The 25,862-nt window shown below is 51.6% G+C and overlaps 1 protein-coding gene across 1 annotated transcript in view; it reads left to right on the top strand.

Moving 5' to 3' along the window:
* Positions 1–25,862, top strand: part of glp1r (glucagon like peptide 1 receptor) — a 99,679-nt gene that overhangs the window by 71,035 nt on the left and 2,782 nt on the right. The window contains exons 6-12 of the mRNA XM_031902204.1: positions 7,138–7,291; positions 7,501–7,660; positions 14,450–14,510; positions 18,023–18,092; positions 18,402–18,490; positions 23,442–23,580; positions 24,668–24,709. Of these exons, the coding sequence (XP_031758064.1) occupies positions 7,138–7,291; positions 7,501–7,660; positions 14,450–14,510; positions 18,023–18,092; positions 18,402–18,490; positions 23,442–23,580; positions 24,668–24,709 (715 nt within the window). The remainder of the gene's footprint in view (positions 1–7,137; positions 7,292–7,500; positions 7,661–14,449; positions 14,511–18,022; positions 18,093–18,401; positions 18,491–23,441; positions 23,581–24,667; positions 24,710–25,862) is intronic.

The raw sequence follows: 25,862 nt of genomic DNA, 5'->3' as shown, positions 1-25,862 counted from the left end.
CCTGGGGGTCGTGGGTGTAGGGGCTCGCCCTAGCCGTTACGTGAAGGTTCCCATTGACCCTTGCACCCAAGTGCCTTTTGGCCTGGGGGTCGTGGGTGTAGGGGCTCGCCCTAGCCGTTACGTGAAGGTTCCCATTGACCCTTGCACCCAAGTGCCTTTTGGCCTGGGGGTCTTGGGTGTAGGGGCTCGCCCTAGCCGTTACGTGAAGGTTCCCATTGACCCTTGCACCCAAGTGCCTTTTGGCCTGGGGGTCGTGGGTGTAGGGGCTCGCCCTAGCCGTTACGTGAAGGTTCCCATTGACCCTTGCACCCAAGTGCCTTTTGGCCTGGGAGTCGTGGGTGTAAGAGCTCGCCCTAGCCGTTACGTGAAGGTTCCCATTGACCCTTGCACCCAAGTGCCTTTTGGCCTGGGGGTCGTGGGTGTAGGGGCTCGCCCTAGCCGTTACGTGAAGGTTCCCATTGACCCTTGCACCCAAGTGCCTTTTGGCCTGGGGGTTGTGGGTGTAGGGGCTCGCCCTAGCTGTTGCGTGAAGGTTCCCATTGACCCTTGCACCCAAGTGCCTTTTGGCCTGGGGGTTGTGGGTGTAGGGGCTCGCCCTAGCTGTTACGTGAAGGTTCCCATTGACCCTTGCACCCAAGTGCCTTTTGGCCTGGGGGTCGTGGGTGTAGGGGCTCGCCCTAGCCGTTACGTGAAGGTTCCCATTGACCCTTGCACCCAAGTGCCTTTTGGCCTGGGGGTTGTGGGTGTAGGAGCTCGTCCTAGCCGTTACGTGAAGGTTCCCATTGACCCTTGCACCCAAGTGCCTTTTGGCCTGGGGGTCGTGGGTGTAGGGGCTCGCCCTAGCCGTTACGTGAAGGTTCCCATTGACCCTTGCACCCAAGTGCCTTTTGGCCTGGGGGTCGTGGGTGTAGGGGCTCGCCCTAGCCGTTACGTGAAGGTTCCCATTGACCCTTGCACCCAAGTGCCTTTTGGCCTGGGGGTCGTGGGTGTAGGGGCTTGCCCTAGCCGTTACGTGAAGGTTCCCATTGACCCTTGCACCCAAGTGCCTTTTGGCCTGGGGGTCGTGGGTAAAGAGGCTCGCCCTAGCTGTTATGTGAAGGTTCCCATTGACCCTTGCACCCAAGTGCCTTTTGGCCTGGGGGTCGTGGGTAAAGAGGCTCGCCCTAGCCGTTACGTGAAGGTTCCCATTGACCCTTGCACCCAAGTGCCTTTTGGCCTGGGGGTCGTGGGTGTAGGGGCTCGCCTTAGCCGTTACGTGAAGGTTCCCATTGACCCTTGCACCCAAGTGCCTTTTGGCCTGGGGGTCGTGGGTGTAGGGGCTCGCCTTAACCATTACGTGAAGGTTCCCATTGACCCTTGCACCCAAGTGCCTTTTGGCCTGGGGGTCGTGGGTGTAGGGGCTCGCCCTAGCCGTTACGTGAAGGTTCCAAGTGACCCTTGCACCCAAGTGCCTTTTGGCCTGGGGGTCGTGGGTAAAGAGGCTCGCCCTAGCCGTTACGTGAAGGTTCCCATTGACCCTTGCACCCAAGTGCCTTTTGGCCTGGGGGTCGTGGGTGTAGGGGCTCGCCTTAGCCGTTACGTGAAGGTTCCCATTGACCCTTGCACCCAAGTGCCTTTTGGCCTGGGGTCGTGGGTGTAGGGGCTCGCCTTAACCATTACGTGAAGGTTCCCATTGACCCTTGCACCCAAGTGCCTTTTGGCCTGGGGGTCGTGGGTGTAGGGGCTCGCCCTAGCCGTTACGTGAAGGTTCCAAGTGACCCTTGCACCCAAGTGCCTTGTGGCCTGGGGGTCGTGGGTGAAGGGGCTTGCCCTAGCCGTTACGTGAAGGTTCCCATTGACCCTTGCACCCAAGTGCCTTTTGGCCTGGGGGTCGTGGGTGTAGGGGCTCGCCCTAGCCGTTACGTGAAGGTTCCCATTGACCCTTGCACCCAAGTGCCTTTTGGCCTGGGGGTCGTGGGTGTAGGGGCTCGCCCTAGCCGTTACGTGAAGGTTCCCAGTGACCCTTGCACCCAAGTGCCTTTTGGCCTGGGGGTCGTGGGTAAGGGGGCTCTCCCTAGCCGTTACGTGAAGGTTCCCATTGACCCTTGCACCCAGGTGCCTTTTGGCCTGGGGGTCGTGGGTGTAGGGGCTCGCCCTAGCCGTTACGTGAAGGTTCCCAGTGACCCTTGCACCCAAGTGCCTTTTGGCCTGGGGGTCGTGGGTAAGGGGGCTCTCCCTAGCCGTTACGTGAAGGTTCCCATTGACCCTTGCACCCAAGTGCCTTTTGGCCTGGGGGTCGTGGGTGTAGGGGCTCGCCCTAGCCGTTACGTGAAGGTTCCCAGTGACCCTTGCACCCAAGTGCCTTTTGGCCTGGGGGTTGTGGGTAAAATGGCTCGCCCTAGCCATTACGTGAAGGTTCCCATTGACCCTTGCACCCAAGTGCCTTTTGGCCTGGGGGTTGTGGGTAAAGGGGCTCGCCCTCGCCCTAGCCGTTGCGTGAAGGTGCCCATTGACCCTTGCACCCAAGTGCCTTTTGGCCTGGGGGTCGTGGGTGTAGGGGCTCGCCCTAGCCATTACGTGAAGGTGCCCAGTGACCCTTGCACCCAAGTGCCTTTTGGCCTGGGGGTCGTGGGTAAGGGGGCTCTCCCTAGCCGTTACGTGAAGGTTCCCATTGACCCTTGCACCCAGGTGCCTTTTGGCCTGGGGGTCGTGGGTGTAGGGACTCGCCCTAGCCGTTACGTGAAGGTTCCCATTGACCCTTGCACCCAAGTGCCTTTTGGCCTGGGGGTCGTGGGTGTAGGGGCTCGCCCTAGCCGTTACGTGAAGGTTTCCAGTGACCCTTGCACCCAAGTGCCTTTTGGCCTGGGGGTCGTGGGTGTAGGGGCTCGCCCTAGCCGTTACGTGAAGGTTCCCATTGACCCTTGCACCCAAGTGCCTTTTGGCCTGGGGGTTGTGGGTAAAATGGCTCGCCCTAGCCGTTACGTGAAGGTTCCCATTGACCCTTGCACCCAAGTGCCTTTTGGCCTGGGGGTTGTGGGTAAAATGGCTCGCCCTAGCCATTACGTGAAGGTTCCCATTGACCCTTGCACCCAAGTGCCTTTTGGCCTGGGGGTTGTGGGTAAAGGGGCTCGCCCTCGCCCTAGCCGTTGCGTGAAGGTGCCCATTGACCCTTGCACCCAAGTGCCTTTTGGCCTGGGGGTCGTGGGTGTAGGGGCTCGCCCTAGCCATTACGTGAAGGTGCCCAGTGACCCTTGCACCCAAGTGCCTTTTGGCCTGGGGGTCGTGGGTGTAGGGGCTCGCCCTAGCCGTTACGTGAAGGTGCCCAGTGACCCTTGCACCCAACTGCCTTTTGGCCTGGGGGTCGTGGGTGTAGGGGCTCGCCCTAGCCGTTACGTGAAGGTTCCCATTGACCCTTGCACCCAAGTGCCTTTTGGCCTGGGGGTCGTGGGTGTAGGGGCTCGCCCTAGCCGTTACGTGAAGGTTCCCATTGACCCTTGCACCCAAGTGCCTTTTGGCCTGGGGGTCGTGGGTGTAGGGGCTCGCCCTAGCCGTTACGTGAAGGTTCCCATTGACCCTTGCACCCAAGTGCCTTTTGGCCTGGGGGTCTTGGGTGTAGGGGCTCGCCCTAGCCGTTACGTGAAGGTTCCCATTGACCCTTGCACCCAAGTGCCTTTTGGCCTGGGGGTCGTGGGTGTAGGGGCTCGCCCTAGCCGTTACGTGAAGGTTCCCATTGACCCTTGCACCCAAGTGCCTTTTGGCCTGGGAGTCGTGGGTGTAAGAGCTCGCCCTAGCCGTTACGTGAAGGTTCCCATTGACCCTTGCACCCAAGTGCCTTTTGGCCTGGGGGTCGTGGGTGTAGGGGCTCGCCCTAGCCGTTACGTGAAGGTTCCCATTGACCCTTGCACCCAAGTGCCTTTTGGCCTGGGGGTTGTGGGTGTAGGGGCTCGCCCTAGCTGTTGCGTGAAGGTTCCCATTGACCCTTGCACCCAAGTGCCTTTTGGCCTGGGGGTCGTGGGTGTAGGGGCTCGCCCTAGCCGTTACGTGAAGGTTCCCATTGACCCTTGCACCCAAGTGCCTTTTGGCCTGGGGGTCGTGGGTGTAGGGGCTCGCCCTAGCCGTTGCGTGAAGGTTCCCATTGACCCTTGCACCCAAGTGCCTTTTGGCCTGGGGGTCGTGGGTGTAGGGGCTCGCCCTAGCCGTTGCGTGAAGGTTCCCATTGACCCTTGCACCCAAGTGCCTTTTGGCCTGGGGGTCGTGGGTGTAGGGGCTTGCCCTAGCCGGTACGTGAAGGTTCCCATTGACCCTTTTCACTTTTTAATACTATTAAAGGAGAACTAAACCCTAAAATAGAAAATCATTAGAAATGCTGTATTTTATATACTGAACATAAACATAAACATTATGAACTTACTGCACAAGCCCAGAGGTTGAGAAGCCTAATTACAGTGATGATTTATGCTTTCAAAGTTGTCCACAGGGGGCCGCCATCTTGTTACTTTGTTAGACCATCTTCTATAAGATCTGGCTCCTGCACATGCTCAGTTTGCTCTGGGCTGCTGTTGGGAGGCGGAGCTTAGGGAACGTAGTAAATTATCAGAACAGCAGCACAAAGCCAGTGGCTGCATAAATATGCAGAATAATCCCCCAATGAGAATCCCAGCTGATGTGAGTAAATCCGGCTCCCTGTTCTCTGTTCCTGCAATTGGAGTTGGGAGCAATAAGCACAGTTTCCCAGCACTGAACAAGTCTGTCCCTTTATCCCCATGTCTGATTCCTGTGCCATATAATGACGGGAAAAATGCCATCATTATCTCTATATGTAAGGTAAGACCCTTGCACCCAAGTGCCTTTTGGCCTGGGGCTCATGGGTAAAGGGGCTTGCCGTTACGTGAAGGTTCCCATTGACCCTTGCATCTAAGTGCCTTTTGGCCTGGGGGTTGTGGGTAAAGGGGCTTGCCCTAAAAAAAAAATAAAAAAGAAAAGAAGGCTCATTGGGGAATTTCCTTGCATCTATAATTAAGTTTTTCAACAACTTCTATAGCAACACTAGGGGGCGCTGTGTGGCATCGTCGTTCTGATCCTGGCCATAAAGCAAGGCAGGACTGCTGTGTTTTTCTCAGACAGGCCCAGCACTTCAATGACACATTGTTATTAGACACAAATAAATGTATTTCATTTTGATGCCAAAATCCCACAAAGAATTATTTTTGAACAGAAAACATAATTACATTTCACTAAATTGAAAGCAAAACCACTTACAGTGTTTGAATAAAGAGACTGAAGGTAAAGAGACAAACAGTGAATGAACCATTAGGAATGTCCCATTAAAGCTCTTTGTTGTGTCTCCCACACTGGCAGCGGCGCTGCTTCATTAACGAGAGACTCTCGGATACACGGAAGGTTCTAATGAAAATAAAGAGAAATCCATATTGTTCCCCCAGAAGGGACTCTGAGCGCTGGAAACTGAGCCTTTAGTTCTTTCCATCGAGCAACTTAATGAGCAGAGAAAGGGCTGTGGGGCGCGGGGTATGGGGGGGTGTATGGGGGCGCGGGGTATGGGGGGGTGTATGGGGGCGCGGGGTATGGGGGGTGTATGGGGGCGCGGGGTATGGGGGGCTGTATGGGGGGGTGTATGGGGGCGCGGGGTATGGGGGGGTGTATGGGGGGGTGTATGGGGGCGCGGGGTATGGGGGGGTGTATGGGGGCGCGGGGTATGGGGGGGTGTATGGGGGCGCGGGGTATGGGGGGGCGGGGTATGGGGGGGTGTATGGGGGCGCGGGGTATGGGGGGGCGGGGTATGGGGGGTGTATGGGGGCGCGGGGTATGGGGGGTGTATGGGGCGCGGGGTATGGGGGCGCGGGGTATGGGAGGGTGTATGGGGGCGCGGGGTATGGGGGGCTGTATGGGGGGTGTATGGGGGGGTGTATGGGGGCGCGGGGTATTGGGGGCTGTATGGGGGGTGTATGGGGGGGTGTATGGGGCGCGGGGTATGGGGGGCTGTATGGGGGGGTGTATGGGGCGCGGGGTATGGGGGGCGGGGTATGGGGGGGTGTATGGGGGCGCGGGGTATGGGGGGGTGTATGGGGGCGCGGGTATGGGGGGGCGGGGGGTCAGACCAACAGAACTTGTTATTACATGACAAGAAGAACCGATATCTAGGTGGCCCACGTTGGGCTTTGAAACCTCTAGTTCTTTCTGAAAGCAGAACATTCCATCCCTGGGCCCCCCAGCCTATATCTATATACAGTATATATCTATATATATTTGGGCACCACAAGCCCCCTGTAAGGGGATCACAGATCAAGGTTCAATAAATGAAGACCAATTGAACCGGTGCTAAGATAAGCCATTGTAGAATATACTAAACGTTAGCCTGAATTACAGTACCAAAGTCATTAATTAATAAACTAATTAAGCCAAGGCCCAAGGGCAGAGCCCTGTGATACTAACACTGCCCCGGGCAGCTCTCTATCCAACTACTAATATTCTGTCCCAGGCCAATGATCCTTAGTTAAACCAGTAACCTTCTGTGAGGTACAGTATCGCCTGCATTAGCTAAGGCTGAGTATATCCCATCCACTGCCATCCCAAAAGCTAGGTTTCTGCTCTCCTCCTCATAGAAGGCAGTTACATTAGTCTGTCAAGATCTATTGCACATAGAAACCATTCTGGCACAGACTCATAGTGATTTGCAAATATTTTATCCCTTATTAACCCTTCAGATACCCCTGATGTCAGACTAACAGGCCTATAGTTTTCAAGTTGAGAATGGGATCCCTGTGTAAATAATGGGGCCCATTAGCTATTTGCCAATCTCTCGGGGCCAAACTGGACACCAGAGAATCCTGGGATGCACCAAACCCAGGATTCAGTTCGGGATTCGGCCTTTTTCAGCAGGATTTGGCCGACTCCATAGTCCTGGCCGAACCAAATCCGAATCCTTACAATCATGTGACATTTTGTCACTTCGCCCGCAGTTCTTTTTAGCCCCTTGGATTCGGTTCGGTATTCGGACAAATTTTTCACAGAGGATTCGGTCCTCAGGGGCCCGTGGCTTCCCATTGGCTGCTTCCGAGCCGCTTGTTTGGGCCCATCAGGCTTAGATTTGTTATTTAAAGGCGCAGGCACCGGTAACGAGAGTATTTGTGTTCCCCACAGGCACTTGCACTGCACCCGGAATTACATCCATCTCAACCTTTTCACCTCCTTTATCCTGAGAGCCATCTCCGTGTTTATAAAGGACTCGGTGCTGAAGTGGATGTACAACTTGGCCATGAATGACAACCAGTGGGAGGGACTGGTCTCCTATCAGGTAAGCTAATGAACCACTCCCTCTAATAACCCCCTGGAGTAATTACCTGCAGGGGTAACTGTGGAGTTGTGCGTCCTTGGAATACCTCTCACTATGGCATTTAGTAAGTTGCCCCCCAACATGGGTCTGACCGTACCCCAGACCTCTGCTGAACTGCAGGGGAGGAGCCTTGAATTCTACCAACTCTGCCCATTGGCTGTTCCCCTCAGGAGTCACTGAGCTGCCGGCTGGTGTTTGCCATGATGCAGTACTGTGTGGCGGCCAATTACTACTGGCTCCTGGTCGAAGGGATCTACCTACACACCCTATTGGTCCTCTCAGTCTTCTCTGAGCAGCGGCTCTTCAGGCTTTATCTCTGCATTGGATGGGGTAAGTAGCATGGGGCATTCTCTGTGGGGCAGGGGGGCAGTAATCTGATAAAGGGAATGGGCTCAGTTATGGGGAAAGGCTGGCCCAGTTGGGATTGGTTACACTGGGGGGGGGGGGGGTCACTATATATAAATATATAAGGGGGGGCAGTAATGAAATAGAGAAAGAACAGGGAAGAGCGACTAAGCTGATAAAGGGAATGGGCTCAGTTATGGGGAAAGGCTGGCCCAGTTGGGATTGGTTACACTGGGGGGGGGGCAGTTAAGGGGGGGTCACTATATATAAATATATAAGGGGGGGCAGTAATGAAATAGAGAAAGTACAGGGAAGAGCGACTAAGCTGATAAAGGGAATGGGCTCAGTTATGGGGAAAGGCTGGCCCAGTTGGGATTGGTTACACTGGGGAAGGGGCAGTTAAGGGGGGGGGGTCACTATATATAAATATATAAGGGGGGCAGTAATGAAATAGAGAAAGTACAGAGAAGAGCAACTAAATTAATAAAGGGAATGGGCTCAGTTATTGGGAAAGGCTGGCCCAGTTGGGATTGGTTACATTGGGGAAGGGGCAGTTAAGGGGGGGGGGTCGCTATATATAAATATATAAGGGGGGGCAGTAATGAAATAGAGAAAGTACAGGGAAGAGCGACTAAGCTGATAAAGGGAATGGGCTCAGTTATGGGGAAAGGCTGGCCCAGTTGGGATTGGTTACACTGGGGGGGGGGGCAGTTAAGGGGGGTCACTATATATAAATATATAAGGGGGGGCAGTAATGAAATAGAGAAAGTACAGGGAAGAGCGACTAAGCTGATAAAGGGAATGGGCTCAGTTATGGGGAAAGGCTGGCCCAGTTGGGATTGGTTACACTGGGGAAGGGGCAGTTAAGGGGGGGGGGGTCACTATATATAAATATATAAGGGGGGGGCAGTAATGAAATAGAGAAAGTACAGGGAAGAGCGACTAAGCTGATAAAGGGAATGGGCTCAGTTATGGGGAAAGGCTGGCCCAGTTGGGATTGGTTACACTGGGGAAGGGGCAGTTAAGGGGGGGGTCACTATATATAAATATATAAGGGGGGGCAGTAATGAAATAGAGAAAGTACAGGGAAGAGCAACTGAAAATTCCTTCTCTGTATATTTGTATTTATACATATGGGTAGGAGGTGCCATAGTGTTTCCCTTAGACAGTACAGTATGGGGGTACAGCTTATTGTGTGCCCAGAACATTCCTTCTCTGTATATTTGTATTTATACATATGGGTAGGGGGTGCCATAGTGTTTCCCTTAGACAGTACAGTATGGGGGTACAGCTTATTGTGTGCCCAGAACATTCCTTCTCTGTATATTTGTATTTATACATATGGGTAGGAGGTGCCATAGTGTTTCCCTTAGACAGTACAGTATGGGGGTACAGCTTATTGTGTGCCCAGAACATTCCCTCTCTGTATATTTGTATTTATACATATAGGTAGGGGGTGCCATAGTGTTTCCCTTAGACAGTACAGTATGGGGGTACAGCTTATTGTGTGCCCAGAACATTCCCTCTCTGTATATTTGTATTTATACATATGGGTAGGGGGTGCCATAGTGTTTCCCTTAGACAGTACAGTATGGGGGTACAGCTTATTGTGTGCCCAGAACATTCCCTCTCTGTATATTTGTATTTATACATATGGGTAGGGGGGTGCTATAGACAGTATGGGGGTACAGTGTATATTGTGCAGGGATAATTACAGTTCAGCTCTGTACAATACAGGAGGGTGTCGCTGAATACCCAATCATTCTGCTGGAATTAGAATCAGGCAAATGGCTAATAACACTGAGCAGCAGATAATGAATCCACGCGTTGTTTCCCCGAGACGCGGAGATTAGAGGAACCTAATTACTAATTCTGCTCATTAAAGGAACAAGATTCCCATGAAATTTGACTGGAAATATTTATTGAAAGATCTGAGAGACTGTTAGTTGTGGGGAGAATGTACAGAGCACAAGCCCCGCTCTGATATTGCCAATGTCAGCATTAATCCTTGTCCTAAGAGCTTGCCCTTCATATAGCAGAGAAGGTGAAATCAACCCGATGAGATTAGGAAAAGGGAGATCTCACCATCAGCATAGGAAGGGGTTCCTTACTGTAAGGGCAGTCAGGTTATGGGGTTCCCTTCCAAGAGAGGGGGAATGAGTGATTCATTGGGGGTGGGGAGGAAAGGGGATCTCACCATCAGCATAGGAAGGGGTTCCTTACTGTAAGGGCAGTCAGGTTATGGGGTTCCCTTCCAAGAGAGGGGGAATGAGTGATTCATTGGGGTGGGGAGGAAAGGGGATCTCACCATCAGCATAGGAAGGGGTTCCTTACTGTAAGGGCAGTCAGGTTATGGGGTTCCCTACCAAGAGAGGGGGAATGAGTGATTCATTGGGGGTGGGGAGGAAAGGAGATCTCACCATCAGCATAGGAAGGGGTTCCTTACTGTAAGGGCAGTCAGGTTATGGGATTCCCTACCAAGAGAGGGGGAATGAGTGATACATTGGGGGCGGGGAGGAAAAGAGATCTCACCATCAGCATAGGAAGGGGTTCCTTACTGTAAGGGCAGTCAGGTTATGGGATTCCCTACCAAGAGAGGGGGAATGAGTGATACATTGGGGGTGGGGAGGAAAGGGGATCTCACCATCAGCATAGGAAGGGGTTCCTTACTGTAAGGGCAGTCAGGTTATGGGATTCCCTACCAAGAGAGGGGGGAATGAGTGATACATTGGGGGTGGGGAGGAAAGGAGATCTCACCATCAGCATAGGAAGGGGTTCCTTACTGTAAGGGCAGTCAGGTTATGGGGTTCCCGACCAAGAGAGGGGGGAATGAGTGATACATTGGGGGTGGGGAGGAAAGGGGATCTCACCATCAGCATAGGAAGGGGTTCCTTACTGTAAGGGCAGTCAGGTTATGGGGTTTCCTGTGCCAGCTGGTCGGGCTTTGCCCCTAATGTGTAGGTGCCAAGGTGCCAGGTATCAGTCCCTGTGTGCCAGGCGCGGTGCCACAGCCCATAGTTACAGACAGGGATTTGCATTGGATCCGATTGGGCCGAGTGGTACCACCTACAAGACCCGCTGCCAGTCCGGGAGGCGCCAAGTACAGACCGGGGGGGATCCCAGCTGGAAATGTTTTAGAAAAAAAGACGTAGTCAGTGCGTTTGGGGAACTCTTTTTTGCTGGAACATTTCTGGCTGTGACCCAGTTCTGCACCTACAGAAGAACCAACAGGATTGGACAAGAGGAGACGGTACCGGGCACTGATGTACAGCACCTAGAACCCACTCTGCACTGCTGGTTCTGACTCCTGATACAACTCCCCAATATCCATTCATCCCTCATTCTCACTGGGTTTATAGTTATGTGTAACTGTCACTGTGTCTGTCCCTTTCCCTTCCCTGCACTGCTGGTTCTGACTCCTGATACAACTCCCCAATATCCATTCATTCCTCATTCTCACTGGGTTTATAGTTATGTGTAACTGTCACTGTGTCTGTCCCTTTCCCTTCCCTGCACTGCTGGTTCTGACTCCTGATACAACTCCCCAATATCCATTCATTCCTCATTCTCACTGGGTTTATAGTTATGTGTAACTGTCACTGTGTCTGTCCCTTTCCCTTCCCTGCACTGCTGGTTCTGACTCCTGATACAACTCCCCCAATATCCATTCATTCCTCATTCTCACTGGGTTTATAGTTATGTGTAACTGTCACTGTGTCTGTCCCTTTCCCTTCCCTGCACTGCTGGTTCTGACTCCTGATACAACTCCCCAATATCCATTCATCCCTCATTCTCACTGGGTTTATAGTTATGTGTAACTGTCACTGTGTCTGTCCCTTTCCCTTCCCTGCACTGCTGGTTCTGACTCCTGATACAACTCCCCAATATCCATTCATTCCTCATTCTCACTGGGTTTATAGTTATGTGTAACTGTCACTGTGTCTGTCCCTTTCCCTTCCCTGCACTGCTGGTTCTGACTCCTGATACAACTCCCCAATATCCATTCATTCCTCATTCTCACTGGGTTTATAGTTATGTGTAACTGTCACTGTGTCTGTCCCTTTCCCTTCCCTGCACTGCTGGTTCTGACTCCTGATACAACTCCCCAATACCCATTCATCCCTCATTCTCACTGGGTTTATAGTTATGTGTAACTGTCACTGTGTCTGTCCCTTTCCCTTCCCTGCACTGCTGGTTCTGACTCCTGATACAACTCCCCAATACCCATTCATTCCTCATTCTCACTGGGTTTATAGTTATGTGTAACTGTCACTGTGTCTGTCCCTTTCCCTTCCCTGCACTGCTGGTTCTGACTCCTGATACAACTCCCCAATACCCATTCATCCCTCATTCTCACTGGGTTTATAGTTATGTGTAACTGTCACTGTGTCTGTCCCTTTCCCTTCCCTGCACTGCTGGTTCTGACTCCTGATACAACTCCCCAATACCCATTCATTCCTCATTCTCACTGGGTTTATAGTTATGTGTAACTGTCACTGTGCCTGTCCCTTTCCCTTCCCTGCACTGCTGGTTCTGACTCCTGATACAACTCCCCAATACCCATTCATCCCTCATTCTCACTGGGTTTATAGTTATGTGTAACTGTCTCTGTCTGTCTCTCACTGTCTGCCTGTGACCATTGCACTGCTGGTTCTGTCTCTTGAAACAAAAGTTCTCTCTTTCTCAGCCAATACTGTACAGCTTAGATTGTAAGCTCTCAGGGGCAGGGATGTAAGTGCTACAGTATTTGCCCCCCAGGGATGGGATGCTACATGTTGCAGTGAGACTGGGCTGTTTGCTCCCCTTCTGCCATTCGGGGGGGCATCACAGACACAAACTGCGCAGTGGGATGGGATTTGCCCGGGGGGGGGGGGGGTAGATTGGATCAGCGCTGCGTTGCGCTTTGGTACAGAGATTACTGCTGGGGAATGAGTGATGGGAGGGCTGGGGGGGCTCATTAATAGACAGAGCGGGGGGGGGGGGGGGGCAGCGCTGAGAGATTGGGGCTGTTACTATGACTGATGTTCTTCTCTCAGTAAGTAACGAGGCGCCATTACCAGCAATGAGCCCAATGTCTCCGTGGGGCGCAGTTTGCGCAGCGAGTTTCTGCCAAGTGTCGCCGGGAACCAACAGAGCGACGCCATTGGCTCCGGGAGATAAATCCACAGGCTGTAACTGTCATTTACTCTACAATTACAGGATTTCTACTGAAACACCATCGGGCTCAGAAACTGCTGGTTCCACCGGCCCATAATAGTCTGTCTGTGGGGCCTCATCCTCTAATGTTTTATATAACCGTATCCTTACTATATCTACAGATACAGCCGGGGTTATCCCCTCACTGGCCTGATACAGTGCCCCCTATGTGCCATGTATAGGTGTAGCCGGGGTTACAGTGCCCCCTATGTGCCATGTATAGGTGTAGCCGGGGTTATGGTGCCCCCTATGTGCCATCTATGGGTGTAGCTGGGGATACGGTGCCCCCTATTAGCCATCTATAGGTGTAGCCAGGCTTACGGTGCCCCCTATTAGCCATCTATAGGTGTAGCCGGGGTTATGGTGCCCCCTATTAGCCATCTATAGGTGTAGCCGGGGTTATGGTGCCCCCTATTAGCCATCTATAGGTGTAGCCGGGGTTATGGTGCCCCCTATTTGCCATCTATAGGTGTAGCCAGGCTTACGGTGCCCCCTATTAGCCATCTATAGGTGTAGCCGGGGTTATGGTGCCCCCTATTTGCCATCTATAGGTGTAGCCAGGCTTACGGTGTCCCCTATTAGCCATCTATAGGTGTAGCCGGGGTTACGGTGCCCCCTATTTGCCATCTATAGGTGTAGCCGGGGTTATGGTGCCCCCTATTTGCCATCTATAGGTGTAGCCAGGGTTACGGTGCCCCCTATGTGCCATCTATGGGTGTAGCTGGGGATACGGTGCCCCCTATTAGCCATCTATAGGTGTAGCCGGGGTTATGGTGCCCCCTATTTGCCATCTATAGGTGTAGCCAGGGTTATGGTGCCCCCTATTTGCCATCTATAGGTGTAGCCAGGGTTATGGTGCCCCCTATTTGCCATCTATAGGTGTAGCCAGGGTTACGGTGCCCCCTATTTGCCATCTATAGGTGTAGCCAGGGTTACGGTGCCCCCTATGTGCCATCTATGGGTGTAGCTGGGGATACGGTGCCCCCTATTAGCCATCTATAGGTGTAGCCAGGGTTACGGTGCCCCCTATTTGCCATCTATAGGTGTAGCCGGGGTTACGGTGCCCCCTATTTGCCATCTATAGGTGTAGCCAGGGTTACGGTGCCCCCTATTTGCCATCTATGGGTGTAGCCGGGGTTACGGTGCCCCCTATGTGCCATCTATAGGTGTAGCCAGGGTTAAGGTGCCCCCTATTTGCCATCTATAGGTGTAGCCAGGGTTAAGGTGCCCCCTATTTTCCATCTATGGGTGTAGCCGGGGTTACGGTGCCCCCTATGTGCCATCTATAGGTGTAGCTGGGGTTACAGTGCCCCCTATGTGCCATCTATAGGTGTAGCCCTCTGAGCCATTGTGTCGGGTTCTACTGTAGCCTGACAATACCGCTCAGGAGCAACCCCCTCCCTAGGAACATATTCTACCCCCGGGGCATTACTTCCTCCTGACAGCTCCGGATGTTGGGGCTCATTTGAGCAAACGTAGGAGCCTGATGGCCGTGTGTATTGTGTCCCTAGAGCTCCCAGCATGCTCGCTGCCGTACGCCTGTGACTCCTCCCTCACCGTCTCTCTCTCTCTCCCCAGGTGTGCCGGTGCTGTTTGTCGTCCCCTGGGCCATAGTCAAGTACCTGTATGAAGACAATGGGTTTGTTCCTGTTTGGTCTTTTCCTATGAGCAGATACAGCATGTTCCCTTATGTGTCTGAAAGGGTTAATACCTTCATTCACCCCCCTCTTTAGGTGCCCCCTGTAGTTACCCGGATGTAGAAAAGTGTTGGTGTTTTGGTTTTTATGTCCCAGCAGTAATAACTCTCTAATAAGCTGGTCAGCCTTGTGCCTTTATATGGGGGGCACAGAACCCCTCAGTGACTGCTAATATCCTTATCATTTACAGTAGGGGGTACATTATCCCTTATAATACATGAGTGATACTCAGAGTTCCCTGTATAACTCAGCCTGCAGCCTTGTGCCTTTATATGGGGGGCACAGAACCCCTCAGTGACTGCTAATATCCTTATCATTTACAGTAGGGGGTACATTATCCCTTATAATACATGAGTGATACTCAGAGTTCCCTGTATAACTCAGCCTGCAGCCTTGTGCCTTTATATGGGGGGCACAGAACCCCTCAGTGACTGCTAATATCCTTATCATTTACAGTAGGGGGTACATTATCCCTTATAATACATGAGTGATACTCAGAGTTCCCTGTATAACTCAGCCTGCAGCCTTGGTGCCTTTATATGGGGGGCACAGAACCCCTCAGTGACTGCTAATATCCTTATCATTTACAGTAGGGGGTACAGTATCCCTTATAATACATGAGTGATACTCAGAGTTCCCTGTATAACTCAGCCTGCAGCCTTGTGCCTTTATATGGGGGCACAGAACCCCTCAGTGACTGCTAATATCCTTATCATTTACAGTAGGGGGTACATTATCCCTTATAATACATGAGTGATACTCAGAGTTCCCTGTATAACTCAGCCTGCAGCCTTGTGCCTTTATATGGGGGGCACAGAACCCCTCAGTGACTGCTAATATCCTTATCATTTACAGTAGGGGGTACATTATCCCTTATAATACATGAGTGATACTCAGAGTTCCCTGTATAACTCAGCCTGCAGCCTTGTGCCTTTATATGGGGGGCACAGAACCCCTCAGTGACTGCTAATATCCTTATCATTTACAGTAGGGGGTACAGTATCCCTTATAATACATGAGTGATACTCAGAGTTCCCTGTATAACTCAGCCTGCAGCCTTGTGCCTTTATATGGGGGGCACAGAACCCCTCAGTGACTGCTAATATCCTTATCATTTACAGTAGGGGGTACATTATCCCTTATAATACATGAGTGATACTCAGAGTTCCCTGTATAAAGGGGTGTGGCTTACTAAGGATTAGGGTGTGGCCTAATGTGGCTGCTATATGCTGAGCCCCCCGTGGCCCTGGATTCTGAGAGGCTATTGGTTCTGCTCAGTATTTGCACCCTGTGGGACCCGAGGGGGGGAATTTATATAAATACAATTTGCATGATGTTATTGGCCCCTCCCCCCGCGTACATAAACACAATAAGGGCCTCATTAACGCTACGGCGAGATCTGTGAGTGCGCATAATTATCCCCTGACATCTCGGCGCCTCAATGCTCATTATCGTTAGGAGAGAACAAGTTCCCATTCGCTAAAGCGTGAGGCCGCCGCCCCAATACTCGGTTATTATGCGCCTAATTGGTCAACTAATCACTTAATTAGCCATTAGCGTGCGTTTGTGGTGCTCGTTTGCATAATGAAGTGTATGAATATTGACACAGGTAATTATGGGCTAATGTACTCATTCTGAGAGATTGCGTGTAATTAAAGGCAAAGTTAACCCTGCGCAGGGACGGCTCGGGGGCATCGTATAACGAGCGGCGGAGACTGACAGCTTCCTGCGCGGGATGCACGGATTAAATACGGTTTAATAAGAATGCGCTTAATAAATGATGATAATAAATTGTATCACCGGGTTCGTTAGGCGCCACGGCAACCATCCCTCGGGCTCAGAACCGCCCGCCCCCCCCCCCTGCACTCACTCACTAACTTATACTTTATTACTTCTGTTTAGGCCCTCCTCCATTCATATTCCTGTCTCTCTTTCAAACCATTGCCTGGTTGTTAGGTTAAACTGGACCCTAGCAACCAGATAGCTGCTGAAATTCCAAACTGGAGAACAAAAAGCTCAATAATTCAAAAACGGCAAATGAAGACCAATTTCAAATTGTCTCAGAACAGCATTCACTCCGTTATACTAAAGGTTCATTTAAAGGGGAACTACCCCTTTAATATAGCCCCCCCCCTTTTGTGGAAACAGAATTCTGTGCCCCCAGTGCACGGGACCCAGGGGTAGAATCTCATTTCCTTTGTTTTATTGGGAACCCATAATAATGCCAGTAGCACCCACTGCTCTGCCGCTGGCACCCTGCCACCTCCGCTTGCCCCTCCCCTTCCCAATGTTCTTACTGTGCAGCGACTGGGGGTGCTGGGGGATGCGGCTGCGCTTGTCAGATAACGAGGCGCAGGGATGGGATATTATTTGTGCTGTAATTAAGTCGCCCAGGCGCTGGCCCATTACTCACATTACTGGAACAGAACCGGCACTGACCCAATGCAGCAGCGGCAACCGGTACAGAGACGTAATAACATAACTGCCCGGCCAATGGGATCAGGGCACAGGGATTTGCACTGATCTACTCCCTGCACTGCCCTATGGGGCAAATACACAGAGACAGGGAGTGAGAGTAATGCCCCGGGCTGTACAGAGACAGGCGGGGAGTGAGAGTAATGCCCCGGGCTGTACAGAGACAGGCGGGGAGTGAGAGTAATGCCCCGGGCTGTACAGAGACAGACAGACAAGGAGTGAGAGTAATGCCCCGGGCTGTACAGAGACAGACAGACAGGGAGTGAGAGTAATGCCCCGGGCTGTACAGAGACAGACGGGGAGTGAGAGTAATGCCCCGGGCTGTACAGAGACAGACAGACAGGGAGTGAGAGTAATGCCCCGGGCTGTACAGAGACAGACGGGGAGTGAGAGTAATGCCCCGGGCTGTACAGAGACAGACGGGGAGTGAGAGTAATGCCCCGGGCTGTACAGAGACAGACGGGGAGTGAGAGTAATGCCCCGGGCTGTACAGAGACAGACGGGGAGTGAGAGTAATGCCCCGGGCTGTACAGAGACAGACGGGGAGTGAGAGTAATGCCCCGGGCTGTACAGAGACAGACGGGGAGTGAGAGTAATGCCCCGGGCTGTACAGAGACAGACGGGGAGTGAGAGTAATGCCCCGGGCTGTACAGAGACAGACGGGGAGTGAGAGTAATGCCCCGGGCTGTACAGAGACAGACGGGGAGTGAGAGTAATGCCCGGGCTGTACAGAGACAGACGGGGAGTGAGAGTAATGCCCGGGCTGTACAGAGACAGACGGGGAGTGAGAGTAATGCCCCGGGCTGTACAGAGACAGACGGGGAGTGAGAGTAATGCCCCGGGCTGTACAGAGACAGACGGGGAGTGAGAGTAATGCACAGAGACAGACAGTCAGGGAGTGAGGAATATATTGTGCCTTTATTCCCCCCCCCCCTATGACTTGGTGTGACCCAGAATGACCCATTCCCTCTCCCCCTAGCTGCTGGACACGGAATTACAATATGAATTTCTGGCTGATCATCCGGCTCCCAATCCTTATGGCCATCGGGGTAAGTTTGCTGCTTCCCAATCAATTACCCCCCTCCATCTCATCCCTCTCCCCAAGCCTGGGGGCTGCACGGCGACACCTGCTTATATGGGGCATGGAGGGGTGGGTATAGTAACTCGCACAGTGAGCTTGCACTCTATCAGCAGGTATCACTATCACTGGGCCCAGAGCCACGTTAGTCAGTCCCCAAGGTGCCAACCCCTGAGAGCTGCCCAGCAATCCTATTGGCTAATGCAAAGGAACAGTTCCCCTTTAATAGAGCTGAGAGACCCCGAGGGGGGAATATAAACTCGTTTTTTTTTCCTTTCAGGTGAATTTCGTGATCTTCATCCGAGTGATTTGCATCATCATCTCCAAGCTGCAGGCCAACCTCATGTGCAGAACCGACACCAAGTGCAGGTCAGAACCTGGCGCCTTATTGGCTGCTGCACCTTCTCTTCTACAGGCAGGAAGTGTATCTGTTATATGGGTGGGGGCTGCCATTTTGGTTTCCTTCTATCCTAGCCAGGGATTTAGGCTAGTCATGTGACCTTGCCCCTCCCAGTGCTTTAAAGTTTGGTGCCAGAACCGTCCCACGTTTACTGGTACTGGGGCAGTTGTAGAAATGACACTTTGGTTTCTCTGCCCCAATTGCCCCTATAAAGCTTGGGAGAAGCTCTCACTATTGGCGCCTGTCTCTGCCAATCTGATCACTTGTCTCATTTTTGTTGCCCTGTCCTGCTGGGTACTGACCCAACCCAGACACTGAGACTGGGTACTGAGCCCTCCATGGTGTTTGGGTCATTTTGCCTAACAAACAGCACTTTCTTTTGCTGCCCCTCCCTGGTGATGTCATGGACTGCCAGAAAGCGAGGCTGAACAGTTGCTAGACAGACAGTCCAAGTGTGATATGGAGATGTCTATGGCAGGAGAATGCAGTAAAGTGAGACCTAAGTGCTGCGCCCACAGACAAGCCATAGGGATTAAGCTAATGTTAAATGAAGGGTAGAAGTGAAGGCAGGTAAAGTGATTTATTGGGGTGAAGGAAAAGTCGGGGACCTTGTTGGTGCCTGGGGGGCCCTTGATATAAATTTCCTACTAATTTAACCCATTGGTCCCTATGGGACTATCAGTGCCCCAGTTCTACGGGGAAGAACCACTGGTCACATGGGGGTGTATAAATAATGTGGGGGGCACCATGCAACCCCCAGGGGCTCCCCAATCACATTGGGGTTACACAGGCCTTCTAAATTCTGATATTACAACATCCAAGTGTCTCCTGCCCCTCAGGCTGCTGTTAAAATCCAAGAGTGCATTATTGGGGCGCCCAATTAAGCGCAAATGGGGGGGGGGGGCAAGAAAAAGTGAATTGAGTGCAATGATTTTGGTTACACAAACAGTTGCACCTGTATCCCCCCCATCAGAGAGGGTGCTGGGAGTTCCCTGGGGGGAACAGGTGGAAATGGTGACAGGGACACACGCTAATTATTATTTAAGAACAACAGAGGGCGCTGTGTGCAGGGGAGTATCATGAACAGAACCGGTTCCGCTCACACACGGAGCCATAGAGAGCGCTTATTGGCTAGTAGCGCCGCTGCTGCCCTCCCACACACCTTCCCGCCTTTCCCATGAGCGCGCCCCCCGCCGCTTTCTACCTCAGAACTTGCAATAAAGCGAATCCGTTCCCGGCCCCCCAATATAAACCCTCAGTGGGACCAACGGGCAATGAAGTGTTTCATTTCTAAATTCACCTATATATGATCTTTAATTACGTTACAGACTGACCAATTCCAAACAGCTTTGCAGTTGGTCTTCATTTTTTTATAGTTTTAAAATGATTTGCCTTCCTCTGCCCAAACCCTATTGCTCTGTGAGGCTCCAGTTTTATTGTTACTGTTTATTCCTTATATTTCTATTCAGCCCCTCCCCTATTCATATTCCAGTCTCTCATTCAAACTACTGCCTGGTTGCTAAGGTAAATTGAACCCTGGCAACCAGATAGCTGCGAAAATTGGAGAGTTTTTGAACAAAAACTAAATTAAAAAAAAGCAAATAAAAAGAGAAGACCAATTGCAAATTACTCTCTACATCGTACTAAAACTACTGCCTGGTTTCCAAGGTAATTTGAACCCTGGCAACCAGATTGCTGCGGAAATTGGAGAGTTTCTGAACAAAAACTAAATAAAAAAAAAGCAAATAAAAAGAGAAGACCAATTGCAAATTACTCTCTACATCGTACTAAAACGACTGACTGGTTTCCAAGGTAATTTGAACCCTGGCAACCAGATAGCTGCAGAAATTGGAGAGTTTCTGAACTAAAAAAACTAAATTAGTAAAAAAAAACCACAAATAAAAAGAGAAGACCAATTGCAAATTACTCTCTACATCGTACTAAAACTACTGCCTGGTTTCCAAGGTAATTTGAACCCTGGCAACCAGATTGCTGCGGAAATTGGAGAGTTTATGAACTAAAACTAAATTAATAAAAAGAAAACCACAAATAAAACGAGAAGACCAATTGCAAATTACTCTCTACATCGTACTAAGAGTTAACTGAAAGGTGAACTACAACTTTAACCCTGTGTGAGTGGCACCTTACATAGCGGGGGCCACTGGGCCCTCAGGTTACTGAATCACACCTCGCGGATCCCCAGTTGATTTGATTCCAATTTGCTCTAATTCGCCCCGGATCCTGGCGCCGGAGGATAAAATGCAGTTTAGAGGGTTTAGAATCAATGCGAGGGTTAACTTTCCCTTTATCTGTAAAGATCTAAATATCCAAAAAGTCACCTGTATCCAAACTGCAATTTAGTGTCAACAAAATCCAAGAGTTCTACTTGCCCTTTATTGCAGATAATTAGCGCATCGTCCCCGTCACGGAAACGGTTTCTGAGCAGATAAAACATTGGGAGAATGATTAGCGGGAAGGGGGGGAGTCGGGAACCAATCCCGGGAGGGGGAGAAGCAACTCAAATGGAGGAAAATTTGATTTTTAAAGATTTAGAAAAAAATAACAGAGAACATTCTTAGAAATAAGTGAAAAAAAGGACAAAGGCGCTAAATGAGCGGATCGGTAATAATAACGATATCACAACGCCGCCAGCGGGTAAGGGGAGGGGCACGGTGGCCATGACGACAGATAAATACACAGAGGGACAAATAACCCAATTAGTGTTTTTCAGAAAAAAATATTAAATTCAGGCTGAGGCGCTGACAGACACAGACAGACAGACAGACACACACAGACAGACAGACACACACAGACAGACACACACAGACAGACACACACAGACAGACAGACAGACACAGACAGACACACACAGACAGACACACACAGACAGACACAGACACACAGACAGACACACAGACAGACAGACACAGACAGACAGACACAGACAGACAGACAGACACACACAGACAGACAGACACAGACAGACAGACACACACAGACAGACACAGACAGACAGACAGACACAGACAGACAGACAGACAGACACAGACAGACACACACAGACAGACACACACAGACAGACAGACAGACACAGACAGACACACACAGACAGACACAGACACACAGACAGACACACAGACAGACAGACACAGACAGACAGACACAGACAGACAGACACACACAGACAGACAGACACAGACAGACAGACACAGACAGACAGACACAGACAGACAGACACACACACAGACAGACACACACAGACAGACACACACAGACAGACACAGACACACACACACAGACAGACACACACAGACAGACACACACAGACACACACACACAGACAGACACAGACAGACAGACACAGACAGACAGACACAGACAGACAGACAGACACAGACAGACACACACACACAGACAGACACACAGACAGAGACAGACACACACAGACAGACAGACACACACAGACAGACAGACACACACACACAGACAGACAGACACACACAGACAGACAGACAGACACAGACAGACAGACACAGACAGACAGACAGACACACACAGACAGACACACACAGACAGACAGACACAGACAGACAGACAGACACAGACAGACAGACACACACACACAGACAGACACAGACAGACACACACAGACAGACACAGACAGACAGACACAGACAGACAGACACAGACAGACAGACACAGACAGACAGACACACACACACAGACAGACACACACAGACAGACAGACACAGACAGACAGACACACACAGACAGACACACAGACAGAGACAGACACACACAGACAGACAGACACAGACAGACAGACACAGACAGACAGACAGACACAGACAGACAGACACACACAGACAGACACAGACAGACAGACACAGACAGACACACAGAGACACACAGACAGACAGACACACAGAGACACACAGACAGACAGACACAGACAGACACACAGAGACACACAGACAGACAGACACACACAGACAGACACACACAGACAGACACACAGAGACACACAGACAGACACACAGACACAGACAGACAGAGGGTTTGGAGGGAAGCGCAGAAATCTGAGGGAATGAATCTCAGGGATGTGATTGGCCGGAGGCGGATGGATATCTGTATCCCCAGATCTGACACAAAAGAAACAATTGGATTGGATCCCGGGCCGAGTGTAATTACAGATAAGCTTCTCCCGCAGATAAACACCGTATTTATTAACCTTCCCCCGTTCCATCCCTGCCCCGCAGCCGCCGCTCCATCAGCACTAAGTGACCGGCGTAATGGCCCCCGGGGGGAGCGGCGCTCTGGGTGCAATTAATGCGCCATTTGTATTCCAGCAGCCGCCACTCACTCAGCAATGAATCCTGGGAGCCGGCAGTTACTGCCCAATTAGCTTCTTAGTGAGACTCTGGGGCGCGGGGAGTCGGAACAGCAACGTCAGCTAAACTATCCCTGCACTTATATGGGAATATACAGCTTTATACTGCTACTGTCTGCCCCACACAGCTTCCCCATTCTTCTACTGGGATTCCCTGTACTAAGCACAATTCAGCAGGAACAGCCCCCTAAGTTTGCTCATAGCCTGTACAGAGAGATACCATAAAACTATGGCACATAGGGATTCCCCTGTACTAAGCACAATTCAGCAGGAACAGCCCCCTAAGTTTGCTCATAGCCTGTACAGAGAGATACCATAAAACTATGGCACATAGGGATTCCCCTGTACTAAGCACAATTCAGCAGGAACAGCCCCCTAAGTTTGCTCATAGCCTGTACAGAGAGATACCATAAAACTATGGCACATAGGGATTCCCCTGTACTAAGCACAATTCAGCAGGAACAGCCCCTAAGCTTGCTGGGAGTTTCTAGAACTTGCTGATAGTCTTGTTCTTCTCTCCATGACTGTAGGTTGGCCAAGTCCACCCTGACCCTGATCCCCCTGTTGGGAACCCACGAGATCATCTTCGCATTTATCACAGACGAACACGCTAAGGGAGCGCTGCGCTACATCAAGCTCTTCTTCGAGTTGTCCTTTAGCTCCTTCCAGGTACGGAGCATCGAAACCGACAGAATAGAATTCAATTCATTTTATCTTCTTACTATTGGTTGTTCTGTTGGCATGGAAACCATAAAGGCGGCACAGTGGTACCTCCCATGATGCCTTTCAGCGACTCTGCTCCTCCCATTTGGCGCCAGACAGACGGTGCGTGTGATTTAGGGGCGGCAGATGGAGCTCGAGGGGCTGATGGGCCCAACACTTACACTGGGGGGGGTGAAGCTTGTGAACTTGTGCCCGGCCCATTGTCACTGCTGGCAAAGCCAATGGCACTAACTATGGGCCCCTGCCAGCCCTGCACTCACCCCCCCCCCCGCAACCCATCATATTCCTCCTTATGTTATACTGAAGCCTGGAGATTAAAGGGGAAGTTCACCGTTACATAATATTTTGAGAGCCTGGGTATAAAAGATCAAAACAGGAAAAATCCCCATTTATATTAATAATAGTTATTCTAAAGGGCCCCTTCCTATGCTGATGGTGAGATCTCCTTTCCTCCCCCCCCCAATGAATCACTCATTCCCCCTCTCTTGGTAGGGAATCCCATAACCTGACTGCCCTTACAGTAAGGAACCCCTTCCTATGCTGATGGTGAGATCCCCTTTCCTCCCCACCCCCAATGTATCACTCATTCCCCCTCTCTGGGTAGGGAATCCCATAACCTGACTGCCCTTACAGTAAGGAACCCCTTCCTATGCTGATGGTGAGATCCCCTTTCCTCCCCACCCCCAATGTATCACTCATTCCCCCTCTCTGGGTAGGGAACCCCATAACCTGACTGCCCTTACAGTAAGGAACCCCTTCCTATGCTGATGGTGAGATCCCCTCCCCCCCCCCCAATGTATCACTCATTCCCCCTCTCTGGGTAGGGAATCCCATAACCTGACTGCCCTTACAGTAAGGAACCCCTTCCTATGCTGATGGTGAGATCCCCTTTCCTCCCCACCCCCAATGTATCACTCATTTCCCCTCTCTTGGTAGGGAACCCCATAATCTGACTGCTCTTACAGTAAAGAACCCCTTCCTATGCTGATGATGAGATCTCCTCTCTAATGAAGTGTCTCTGCTCATTCCCCAGGGGCTGATGGTCGCCATTCTTTACTGTTTTATCAACAATGAGGTGAGTGCATGGGGGGACCCCAATATGGCACCACTCCAAGTATGGCCCAAGTACCCCTCACCAATTCCATTAATTAATCTGTTGGGTCTGTTCTTAAATATTTATTTCCATTTCACTGAGCTCTATAGCAGATGGGGCCGGCTCTGTATTCGTTTACCCCCCTCTCCCCATTCCATTGAGCTCTAGGACAGGAGGGGCAGTTAGGTAACTGGGTCCATTTACCCCTCTCTCCATTGAGCTCCATAGCAGGAGGGTCGGCTCTGTGTCCATTTACCCCCCTCTCCCCATTCCACTGAGCTCTAGAGCAGGAAGGCCGGCTCTGTGTCCATTTACCCCCCTCTCCCCATTCCATTAAGCTCTATAGCAGGAGGGCCGGCTCTGTATTCGTTTACCCCCCTCTCCCCATTCCATTGAGCTCTAGAGCAGGAGGGGCAGTTAAGTAACTGGGTCCATTTCCCCCCCTCTCCATTGAGCTCTAGAGCAGGAGGGCCAGCTGTGTCCATTTACCCCCCTCTCCCCATTCCACTGAGCTCTAGAGCAGGAGGGCCGGCTCTGTGTCCATTTACCCCCCTCTCCCCATTCCATTGAGCTCTATAGCAGGAGGGCCGGCTCTCTAACTGGGTCCATTTACCCCCCTATCCCCATTCCACTGAGCTCTAGAGCAGGAGGGTCGGCTCTGTGTCCATTTACCCCCCTCTCCCCATTCCACTGAGCTCTAGAGCAGGAAGGCCGGCTCTGTGTCCATTTACCCCCCTCTCGCCATTCCATTGAGCTCTATAGCAGGAAGGCCGGCTCTGTGTCCATTTACCCCCCTCTCCCCATTCCACTGAGCTCTAGAGCAGGAGGGTCGGCTCTGTGTCCATTTACCCCCCTCTCCCCATTCCACTGAGCTCTAGAGCAGGAGGGTCGGCTCTGTGTCCATTTACCCCCCTCTCCCCATTCCACTGAGCTCTAGAGCAGGAAGGCCGGCTCTGTGTCCATTTACCCCCCTCTCCCCATTCCACTGAGCTCTAGAGCAGGAGGGTCGGCTCTGTGTCCATTTACCCCCCTCTCCCCATTCCACTGAGCTCTAGAGCAGGAAGGCCGGCTCTGTGTCCATTTACCCCCCTCTCCCCATTCCACTGAGCTCTAGAGCAGGAAGGCCGGCTCTGTG

This window comes from Xenopus tropicalis, chromosome 5 (assembly GCF_000004195.4).
Source record: "Xenopus tropicalis strain Nigerian chromosome 5, UCB_Xtro_10.0, whole genome shotgun sequence".
In the NCBI taxonomy this organism is placed as follows: Eukaryota; Metazoa; Chordata; class Amphibia; order Anura; family Pipidae; genus Xenopus; species Xenopus tropicalis.
This window is presented reverse-complemented; position numbering and strand designations above follow the sequence as displayed.